Here is a 12548-nt window from a genome sequence, read left to right on the forward strand (position 1 = left end):
TAACATGAAATCTTAGCGATACGCGTGCACTCTAAAAAGCAACTCAAAACACACTGAATGGGCAGTGCGAACGGTTCCAGATGTAGGTCAAATGCAATAAGTGGGCGCTGCGCTAAACCACCAAATATGTTTGATTTTTTTTCTAAATCGGCTAAAACCAGTACATAGCATCTTGTGTGCGGGAGACGAAATTCTTCGTTTCGCGACACCTTTTGGCTAAAAGCGGGAGATAGCTGTTAACCTAAATATTTATTATACTCTTCAGGATTTATTATGATTTAGGATCATTCATCACTACAACACATTCGACCGATATTTTTAAACTAAAGAAAAGGGATATAAAACATAATATTTTCATCATATTTAGAAACAGTCTAACAAAATCTTTATCATCCCGACTTCAATCTTTTACTAAGAATAAATACGTCACATCGACTTTCCAATTCGGTTTAGCTAAACAGTAATCTGAATCTCAAGGATTCAATATGATTTTTGACACGACTTAGAAATTATATGATTTAATACTTTGCATTATAAATATAATACTTTCCACTATAAGAATAGACCGCATGTGCAGCAGGCAGGGTTTTGGTTTGCACAGGAAATATACGTTTCGCAACTGTCAATAAATGTAAATGTAGACCGCATTCTAATTGAGTATTTATAGTGCAAAGTATCACATTTATAGTGGAAACTATTTAAATTAAAGTGCAATTAATTAGCATCATTTATCAATAAATTTTCAGGAATCAACTAAATTTTAAGGCGTTTCGTAAATAAGAAGCGCACATTGATAATTATAGATTATATATATTAATAGATTATTAACTTCTTCATAAGCTAAAGGTAACAATACTTATTAGCTACTACAACTTGACGGAATTTCATTTGCATATCATCGCCTTTTACATTATATTGTCGGTAAGATTACGTCAGATATTCAAATAGTATTTATAATTATTGTCGGTTAGGTTAGCCTTCAGTGATTTTTTCACTCATTTTCAATGATTTAAAAAAAATTAAAAACAATAGATTAAAAAAAATGAACGACAACGATGAACTTAGATAATAAAAGTAGCCTAATATCTCTATTTATAAATTCCAAATATCGTAGAAAGCTACAGAAAAATCTAGTATATTAACTGTTAATTTTATTAGAAAGTAGCCTAACAATCTAAAAAATCGTGCCTTCGCCGACGCAGTGGGAACGGACGTTACCGAGCGCTCCCACCGCAATGTCACCGACACGATTTTATTGCTTTTGACGTGATTTTTCGACTTCTGAGAAGTGATTCCCTATTGAACAAAATTCGATTTGAATATACTTAACCAATACTCTCATATCAGTAGTATATAGTAATATCGGATATGATAGCTTTATTTTTAAAACTTAGTGTAATATCGAAATGCTGACAAAGTAGGAACAATATGCAAAATGTGAAGTCTGTACTTCTTATTTCACTTATTTGAGTTGGCTTACTATGTATTTTGGATTTAGTTAATTTGTATAGGTTAGATTTAAGTTTGAACAGCAAATGGACGTTTCGCAACTATCAAATTGAATTTCGTAGGCATTTTAGAGCAACATATAACTTCACTAGCGCCTATCAGTTAAAATATGTTTTCGCTAGTAATAATATCTACTGGTGAAAATGTATTTGGACTTCACTGAAACATTTATAAATCGAATGTAAATAAATAATGATTGCTTTTATTATCACGTATAATTTTACTAGCACCTCCCAGATACATTATATTTTCTCTGGTAAAAATATATATCTACCGGTGAAAACGTATTAACATATAATTTCCCTAGTGCCTATCAGTTAAATTATTTTATATATCCACTGGTGAAAATGTATTTGGACTACACTATTGAAAATATAACTTAACTGAAAAATACACGCACTGTAACCTTTCTACACAGTTTAATGATGATATAATAAGAACAAAACAAGTTGAATATACAGTTTTAAATGAAAATGTAGAAATATGCTACTCAAAAATGGTATGAAAAGTTGATAGTTGAAATAAAAAATGACTCGAATAAGATGTGTTCCTAATCTTATTCAGAGAAACAAAATAAAAAATATGGAGATTGATGAAAATATCATCATATGATGGCAAAAAATAAATACATACTACATTGAGTAAACAGTACTGATGATTCGAATATAAATATAATTTAAAAAAATGGGAAATACTTAGTAAATAAAGAAGAAATACCTGATAATTATTATACATATACCTGAAATAAAAGATAATAAAAATGTTAATAAATGAGATCAATTAACACGTTGCCTTTTATAGAAAAAGGTAATGAAAGAAGTAGTAATGAAACAATTAAAGAATTTCATTATTCTTAAAAACATTATATGTGAACAACAATCGGGATTCAGCCAAAAGTATTCCACTGAGACTGCATTACAAGAGTTATAAATGATTGGTTGTTGGCCAAGGATACAAACAAAATCATTGGAGCAGTTTTCTTGGATTTCAAGAGAGCTTTCGAAACAATAGACAGAATAATAATGTTGTAGAAATTTATGAGTGAAATAGTTTTAAAATGGTTTGATAAATATTTAAAAAAGAGGAAGAAAAAAGTTAAAATAAATTATGCTAATTCCAAAGAGAAAATAAGTAATATTTGCCATTTTAATATATAAATTTAATTAGGAGTTTAGTTTTTAGAATTAATTTTAATTATTAATTTATAACTGATTTTGAAACGCTTGCTAGAATTTTTTTTTATTTAATTAGGTATTAAAGTGCCATTATCACTCTTCTTTATATTATTTTAACAATGCTTTTCTTTTATTTTATTTCAATTAGAACTTAAGATCGTTTGATTGATATCATTCACAGTCGATTTTCCCACAAGTTAATCGCGGTCGCGAACTGTGGTTCTAAACCACTGGCAGCTCAGAGTACCAAGTTGTACCTGTACCAGTGAGATGAATTCTTCGAGCGAGTGTCAGGACGGACCATTCTGTTGGTGGCCCGCGGCCACAGCGGACGCGGCGCTCCTCGATGCCGCTCGGACTGTTGAGAACCGCTGACTCGCGACATAGTGCCTTATAAAAGTACATATACGTAAACAAGTGATTTTGTGCAATACAGTGCTAAATTAAAAATATTTTATATAAATTTATATACAGACATAAGTGCCTTATTTTAATAATACTATAATTAATGTGCTAAAATGCCGCTCAAGAGCAAAAAGGAGTCATCGGGAGGCTCCAGCACCAGCAAATCATCAACTTCCAAAACCGAAACAGTATCAACATCTTCTACAAGCGAGAAGAAGATTTATAAAACATCGTCTGGAAAGACTGTCCGGCATATTGATATCGATGTTGAAAAGACAGAACCATTGACCATCGTAGATGTCACCGATAATCAATCAATTGGCAGTGCTTCGACTTTATCGGACTTTTACGGTACTCATCATCCTCATTACACCGTGACAGAGGCTCCTTCCATTCCAGACTTATCCATCGAAGCTAATCCGAAAGAGATAGTATCAGATTTGATCAAAACACAAAGCGGCGTCTTTGTATCCGGATTGGATTCATCAACTTCGAAACAAACCTACGAATCGACTTCATCTTCGTTCGAGAAGTCGAACGTCACCGATCAAAGTCTAAACACTGCATTCATCGAACCGAGTGCTACAAGTTCAAGGAACGTATCTGCGAGCGAATCCTTTTTAGACGCCGAAAGATCTAGAAATGATCCAAATGTCACTACTTTCTCGACTTCGAGCCAGAGTTCCCACCAGGACGTGAGCTCTTCGCAGAAGTCGTCGTCTAAAAATTACGTCATCGAGATCGTCGATGGAAAAGAACGCGTCATAGAAAGCAATGCTAGAGAATGGGGCAACGAACACGCCGCCGGTAGTCATGAAGCCAGTTCCAAAATATCCGGAACTGGAATAGCGACTAAAGAAGATTATGCTAAAAAGGCATTCGAAGACAAAGCGATTTACGACACCGGCAAAGCCGGCGATAAACCTTTCATGGATTATTCGACGACAGATTCATCTCTAAAAAATAAGAAAATCGACGGAAACATTGTGAGTTCTTCTAAAGAGATCAAGCACGGAGGTGGAGAAGTGCCCATCGAAGGAAAACTCACATATATTACCAGAGATATTACAGATGCTACTAAAAACATCAACATTGGAGATTTGAACACTATTGAATCCTTAAAAGGCAATACTAAAAATATCAACGTTGGGGATTTAAGCAAATTTACGACAACATCAACATCAGAATCTGCAACTAAATCTGAAACGGTTTCAGGAAGCAGCAAATCGTACGTAGAAAGTTATGCGGTTGAAATAGTAGACGGAAAACCGCGAGTAATTGAAGATAAAAAACGCGAATGGGGCGATAGTCATACTTCTGGAAGCAATGAGCAATACTCTAGTCGTCATGGAACGGGAATGAAGCCTGAAACTTCGAGATCATTACAGCAATTCGACGATAAAATTGTTTATGATACGGGAGAAGAAGGAGGTAAGCCTATGGTGAAAGGATATTCTAGTGAAACTTCTAAACGCCAAAAGAACGATCAAGACTTAGAATCGACTACTAAGACAATATCTTATGATTCGCAAGGGGTAGCAATCGATTCTTCAAGCTCTAAGGAAGTCGTCGATAAATCTAAGAAAAAAAGTAGTGACGATTCTCAAAGAGGAACATATGTAATCGAGAATGGAATCAAAACATATATAACGAAAGGATCGAATACACAAAAACAGGACATTAAAAAAATAGTCGGAAATCAAATTTTCACAGAAACTACAGAAAAAATGAACAGTGATAAATCAATAGTAAGTACGACCGTTACTTACGTAATCGAAAATGGAGTTAAGAAGATATTAAACACGGACGTTAAAGTTACATCATCGATGAAAGATCCTCAAAAAAATAAACAAGATCACAAGTTGTCGGGAAAACAGATCTTAACCGAAACTACTGAAAAAACTAATAGTGATAAATCGACTGTCACTACGACGGTTACTTATGTGATTGAAAATGGAGTTAGAAGAGTATTGAACACAGATGTTAAAACTACGTCACCGATGACTAAAATCAGTAAATCAATAGACGATTCAGAAGATCTAGGCAAAATGTCTTACGTCATCGAAAATGGAGTCAAGACGTACATAAATAAAGGTGTTAAAACAACGTCTACAAACGTCAGTGAAATGCAAACCTCTACAAGTGATATAAACACTGAAAAGATTTCAGATTCGCAATCTTCGTCTGTTAGGTACATCATTGAAAATGGCGTCAAGAAAATAATCAGCCAAGATTCTACGAATACTTCATCAAAGGTGAGAGACGTAGAACATGACAATAAGGCAATAGAAGACACGACACGCGCCGGTGACGAATTCGCTAATTACGTAATTGAAAATGGAATCAAAACATATATTACTAGAACGCCTAAAAAATCAGAACAGAGAAAGGAGACGATTATCAAAGATACTACCGATTTTATCAAGAGTGAAAGTACGCTAAAAGACGTTAAGATGTCGCAACAAGAGTCTACTTCGGATTACGTCATTGAAAATGGAGTGAAAACTTACATCAACAAGGGTAAAAGTCCTTCCACAAAAACGACTGATTTAACCAATCAAGATAATCAACAATCTTCGAAAACTTCAACCACAAGCAAACGCGACGAGAAAATAAGTACTTCTTCAGATATTAAATCAACTTCTACAAGTTACATAATTGAAGATGGAGTAAAAAAGTATATAACAAGTCCTCGACAAGTAGACGATCGTACGAAAATTATATCTGCAGATAATCAAGATCAAAGTGAAACGATTACCAGTTACGTTAGAGATGAAAAATCATCTAATGTACAGTCGTCAAATGTTAGATATGTAATTGAAAATGGAGTTAAAACCATGATTACTGACGATGCAAAAAGTTCTTCAATGCGAAAAGTCGATGATATGAAGGGAAAAGTAGTTAAAGGCGTTTCTGAAAAGGCTGAAGTTAGTAGTTCATTTGACAAACAAACTTATGATAAATCTGATAAAGGCGAATTCAAAACAGCTACTTCAGAGTTTGAAACTTATGTCATAAAAGACGGGGTGAAAACTTTATTGGACAAAAATAAAAGAACGTCTAATCAATTGGAAGATGTTACAAGAAAAACTTCTACTGGCGTGAGAGATGCAAAATCATCACCAGAAGATATTGGCAGATACGTCATTGAAAATGGAGTTAAAACTTACATAACGAAACCAAGTCCACGAAAAGATATTCAAAGTAGAACCGACTTCAAAGATTTAACTACGAATCAAAGCGAAACGATAACGAGCCACGTCAGGGATGAAATGTCATCTAATGTGCAATCATCAAATGTTAGATACATAATTGAAAATGGTGTTAAAACCATGATCACTGACGATGCAAACAGTTCTTCCATAAGAAAAGTGGACGATATGAAAGGGAAAGTAGTCAAAGGAGTTTCTGAAAAAGCTGAAGTCACCAGTTCAACGGACAAGCAAATATATGACAAATCTAATATGGGCGAATTTAGAACAGCTACTTCAGAATACGAAACTTATGTTATAAAAGATGGCGTTAAAACTTTGGTGGATAAAGATAAAAGAACATCTAATCAACTGGAAGACAATACAAGAAAAACTAGTGACGTGAGAGATGTAAAAACAACACCAGAAAGTACTGGTAGATATGTTATTGAAAATGGAGTTAAAACTTACATTACGACGGGTACGAAAAGTCGCACTCCAAAAGAATGGATCGAAAAAACTGGAAAAAAAGTAGTAGAAGAATCAGATTTCGCGACTAAGAAGACAGATTTAAAAAAGACGACTACGGAAAGTGAAGAAACTTCTTATTATGTCATCGAAAATGGAATTAAAATATTGGTCAATAAACCTACATCTAAAACAGCTGATCAAAAATCAAACAAAACGATACAAGACTCCAGCAAATTTTCATCATCTACTCAAGATAGAGTTACAAAGAAGATTAATGAAGATATTAAGAAGACATCAGACGTTCGTTATGTAATTGAAAATGGAGTAAAGACATATATAAATAAAGATGGAAAACCTTTACCCAAGAAACCTGACGATAAAACAATAACTTTTAGTGATAAATATGACACGAAAAAAGTTACAGATAGCAAAACTGTGAGGAAGATCGACGAAACAGATACGCGTCTTTTCACGGAGAAGATCTCAAACTACGTTATTGAAAATGGAGTTAAAACTTATATAAACAAAGACAAGAAAGACACTACAAAGAAAACTAAACAAGATATGGGTAGATTAATGAAGAGTAGCTCTTCAGAAAAAATAACTATGTTTGCCGATAAAGAATATTTAGATAATGTTAATACAATGGACTTTTTAACGACCACCGAAGAAGTATATGTCATCAGAGATGGAGTTAGAACTCTCTTTAGTTCCGATGTAAAATCTTTACCGACGACTCATGAAACGATTGACAAAACTACATTGAAAAACATAGCTGAATCAGTCGAACACAAATCCACTGTTGATAATGTCGAATCAGTGTATTATATCACTGATGATGGAGTGAAAACGGTTGTAAATAAGAACAAAAAATCATCGCTCACTAAAAGACCCGAAGGAGAAGATTTTACAGATGAGAAGATCATTCAAAAAGTAGGTGAAAGTGATGTAATAACCTCAACTGAAGAAGTATACGTAATCAGAGATGGTGTCAAGACGCTAGTGAGCTCAGACACAAAATTATATACGAAGCGACCAGACCAAGATTTTAAAGGACCAACAAAATCCCCTAGACCTGTGAGAAAAGTAATAGATAAAGAATATATAAAAGACATTGATAATGAAGATTTTGTTACTACGACGGAAGATGTTTATTATATAAAAGATGGCGTGAAAACATTGGTCAGTTCCGATACTAGGACAGTTTTAAAAGAAAACGAAGGCAAGCCCAAGGAGTATTTTAGAGATAGTCTCGAGGATATTTCGACCAAAACTACTGAAAGAAGAACAGATACATCAATGAGAACAGATAAGACTCAAAAAGATTCAACACACATGGAAGAAACCATTCAATACGTAATTGAAAATGGTGTGAAGACAAAGATAATTAAAAAACCTACTAAACCTACAGATAAGACAAACGTCACAAAAACGTCTGATAGAAGAACCGTAGAATTTAACGAAGAAACTGACATTAGAACTAGCACCGATGAAAAGAATATTTATGTAATCGAAAATGGAGTTAAAATTCTGTTAAGTAGAACTTCGCCTAATAAACCAGAAGATAAAGGACCGCAAGAATGGTCGCCGTTATCTAAACGACCTCAAGATAAAAGTCCAGAAGAAAAGTTTCCTAGAGACAAACAACCAGATAGAAAAGATTCTTCTCCTCAATATGTAATTGAAAATGGTGTTAAAACATACATAACACCTAAGAAACCAGTAGATGAAAAAGAACCGAAAGATTTAACCGGTAGACCGTATGGGACTACTCCAGGCGATAAAAAACCTCGTGATTCTTCTCCAACATCAAAGAGTAAACATCCTGATGAAAAATCCCCTAGACACCCGCAACCAGATAGAAAGGATTCTACAACAACAAAACATATCGAAAAGTTTACTGATGTGTCGGACACAACCAGAACATCTGAGACAAAAGTCGTACAACACTTTGAAGAAACTGATACAAGGAGAAGTACTGATGAAAAATTTACTTATGTTATCGAAAATGGAGTGAAGACGTACATAAGTAAAAGCTCGCCTAGACATCCAGAAGATGATAAGGAACCGAAGAATTTAACAGATAGACCTTATGGTACTACACCAGGTGATAAGAAACCACGCGATTCTTCCCCATCATCAAGGTATCCACAAGATAAACCTTCCAAGGATAGGCGTCCAGAAGAAAAGTCACCTAAAGACAAACAACCAGATAGAAAAGATTCTTCTCCACAATATGTAATTGAAAATGGTGTTAAAACATACATAACACCTAAGAAACCGGTAGATGAAAAAGAACCGAAAGATTCAACCGGTAGACCGTATGGGACTACTCCAGGCGATAAAAAACCTCGTGATTCTTCTCCAACATCAAAGGGTAAGCATCCTGATGAAAGATCTCCGAAGCAGCAACAACCAGATAGAAAGGATTCTACAACAATAAAACATCTCGAAAAGTTTACCGATAAGTCGGACACAACCAGAACATCTGAGACAAAAGTAGTACAACACTTTGAAGAAACTGATATAAGGAGTAGTTCTGATGAAAAATTTACTTATGTGATCGAAAATGGGGTAAAGAGATATATAAGTAAAAGCTCGCCTAAACATCCAGAAGATGATAGGGAACCGAAGAATTTAACAGATAAACCATACGGCACTACACCAGGCGATAAGAAACCTCGCGATTCTTCTCCAACATCAAGGTATCCACAAGAAAAACCTTCAAAGGATAGGCGTCCAGAAGAAAAGTCACCTAAAGACAAACAACCAGATAGAAAAGATTCTTCTCCTCAATATGTAATTGAAAATGGTGTTAAAACATACATAACACCTAAGAAACCGGTAGATGAAAAAGAACCGAAAGATTCAACCGGTAGACCATATGGGACTACTCCAGGTGACAAAAAACCTCGTGATTCTTCTCCAACATCAAAGGGTAAGCATCCTGATGAAAAATCTCCTAGACACCCGCAACCAGATAGAAAGGATTCTACAACAACAAAACATATCGAAAAGTTTACTGATGTGTCGGACACAACCAGAACATCAGAGACAAAAGTCGTCCAACACTTTGAAGAAACTGATATAAGGAGAAGTACAGATGAAAAATTTACTTATGTGATCGAAAATGGGGTAAAGACGTATATTAGTAAGAGCTCGCCTAAATATCCAGAAGATGATAGAGAACCGAAGAATTTAACAGATAGACCATATGGTACTACACCAGGTGATAAGAAACCACGCGATTCTTCTCCAACGTCAAGGTATCCACATGAAAAACCTTCCAAGGATAGGCGTCCAGAAGAAAAGTCACCTAAAGACAAACAACCAGATAAAAAAGATACTTCTCCTCAATACGTTATTGAAAACGGTGTTAAAACTTTTCTAAATAAAGATAAGCCTAAAAAGCCAGATGATAAGAAAGAACCAAAGGATACGACTGGAAAACCAGACAAGACGAGGCCAGAAGATGTTGGTAAATATCCTGGCGATAAACCTTCAAAAGATAAATACCCTGAAGAACCTTCTCCAAAGGACAAAAGCAAATCTCCACAGAAGAGTACACCAAAGGATAAGGAACCGGATGAAAGAGATTCTTATCCTCGTTATGTAACAGAAAATGGGGTGAGAACTCTTATAACAAAACCGACAAAGAAAGAAGATAAGCCTAAACCTGAAGTTGTTCATCCTGTAGATAGAAAAATTACAAGAACAATTAGTGACGACGCCACATCAGTAGATTCATTTTCGTCAACAAAGACATACGTAATTGAAAATGGAATCAAGACGTTCTTGAGTAAGGATAGGAAAAGTCCGATAAGACAACCAGAGGAGCCTGAAAAATATACAAAGGACGAGAAAACGATATTTATAGATCGTTCAGAAGTAATTGACAAGACCAGGGATAGCAAAACTACTGTTAATTACGTTATTGAAAATGGAATTAAGACGTATTTTACTCCCAAGAAACCAGGTGATACTAAACCTGAAGATAGAAAACCAGAAGACAGGAAAACGAATGAGTTGCGCCCAGTTGAGAAAAAGCCTGAGGGTCAGAAACCTGGCGATAAAAAGCCTGGAGACAAGAAACCTGATGAAACACGACCTGGCTCTAAGAAACCTGGCGATAGAAAGCCTACAGATGTAGTTGATGAACTATTTCAAACAACTTCGAGTAGATTTACTGATATCAAAAATACATCCAACACCAGCGAAACTTTGAATACTACGTTCATCATCAACGAGTCGTATATTGATGAGGGTCCAAAGCCAATAAAGCCTGGTGATAAAAAACCAAGAGGACAATCTCCAGATAAGTATCCCAAACTTGATGAGCCAGGAAAACCTAGTAAAAAACCCGACGACTCAGAAAAGAAACCAAAAGATAAATCTCCAGATAAACCATCCAAACCAGGTGATTTAGTAAAAAGACCGGGAAAACCAGATGAACCAGGAAAGCCTAAAAAACCAACTGACACAATCGATGTCTATTCTACAACTGATGAATTCAAATCAAGCACCACAGAAGTCACGAAAAAGGCTTTTCAAATCGAGAAATCTACTAACAAAGTTGAAGTAATAAAGTACGTGATAGAGAATGGAGTCAAGACTAAAATTGTGACTTATGAAGATGTAAAAACAGACGTTGTAGACAGGAAGGACTTCGTGGACAAGACTTTAGTGACGGATGTCAAACATTTTGTAAGTTTTGATGGAAAAACGGCTCTGATTGATATCGATCTTTAAGATTTTAAACGATTTTTAATTATTTATTTATGTTTACCTTTTTAGAAGGACACCCGAGTTAGTCATGACGTAGTGGATCGCACAGTAACCACCAAAGATGTCACTGTCCGCGATGATAGAACAACCATGACGCATTTGAAGGAGGATAAAGGACCAAAATCACCCGAGTCCAAGAAGCCACTGGAAGATAAACCAGGAAAGAAAGGACCACGGGATGATTCTCCGACCAAGAAACCCAAATATCCACCCCATGAGCCTAAAGAAAAATGTGTCTGTGAAATCTGCACTTGTGGGTGAGTAATTTTTAACTTAATGCAATAATAATGAGTCAGTTAAATGCACACGTTTCTGATAATGATGATAAAGCACGTTGATTTATAAATAGTTCTTATTTATATTCAAGGCGGTAGTGTTTTTAGAATTTCTAGTTGAATCATTATGTTTATGAACAGCAATTTTACAACATATTATCCGCCTCCTTTTATAAAAATGATTTGTAGTATTTTCATTATAATTTTTTATTAAAACCAAAATTGTATATTAAAGTGTTGTATCTTGTATCAAAGAATAAATAAATTTTGCTTTGTTTATAAAGACGTTTATAAATAAATTCCCCTAACACAATGGCTTTACAATGGTTTGACATCACCAGTGTCACTATCAATTGTCGTTCAGAGGAAGACAAGAATAAAATCGCGATTGGTGAATCTTGATCGCCCACACTGCCATTAAGTCCATCGTTATTACAATTGCACGATAAGTCACCGACGCCTCAGGAATGAGTCCAATTTGTCTCCATTTTGCATTATTTACAATGGGCATAATCAAAACTCAATGACATAACGCACGCAAATAACACATAAACAACTATTACGAAATGTCGAACCAATAACCTAGATACAGATTATTTATAAATATAATATGATATGATAAATATTGGTTTATTATACTAGACTTTAAATATAATGGTTAAGGAAAAAAAGTTGACAATAACTGAACTTATTCCGCATGAAGAGTTTAGCGCCGCATATTTAATACCGATTCTAGT

General features: G+C 34.8%; 1 protein-coding gene across 1 annotated transcript in view; it reads left to right on the forward strand.

Moving 5' to 3' along the window:
- The first annotated feature begins 2986 nt into the window (after positions 1–2986).
- Sdb (SAXO downstream of blistered) overlaps positions 2987–12548 on the forward strand; it is a 39444-nt gene continuing 29882 nt past the window's right edge. Inside the window, exons 1-2 of the mRNA XM_088199549.1 lie at positions 2987–11455; positions 11546–11793. Of these exons, the coding sequence (XP_088055675.1) occupies positions 3203–11455; positions 11546–11793 (8501 nt within the window). The 5' untranslated portion in view covers positions 2987–3202. The remainder of the gene's footprint in view (positions 11456–11545; positions 11794–12548) is intronic.

Source organism: Plectrocnemia conspersa, unplaced genomic scaffold (assembly GCF_051122295.1).
Source record: "Plectrocnemia conspersa isolate PC_06_02 unplaced genomic scaffold, ASM5112229v1 ptg000012l, whole genome shotgun sequence".
Classification (NCBI taxonomy): domain Eukaryota; kingdom Metazoa; phylum Arthropoda; class Insecta; order Trichoptera; family Polycentropodidae; genus Plectrocnemia; species Plectrocnemia conspersa.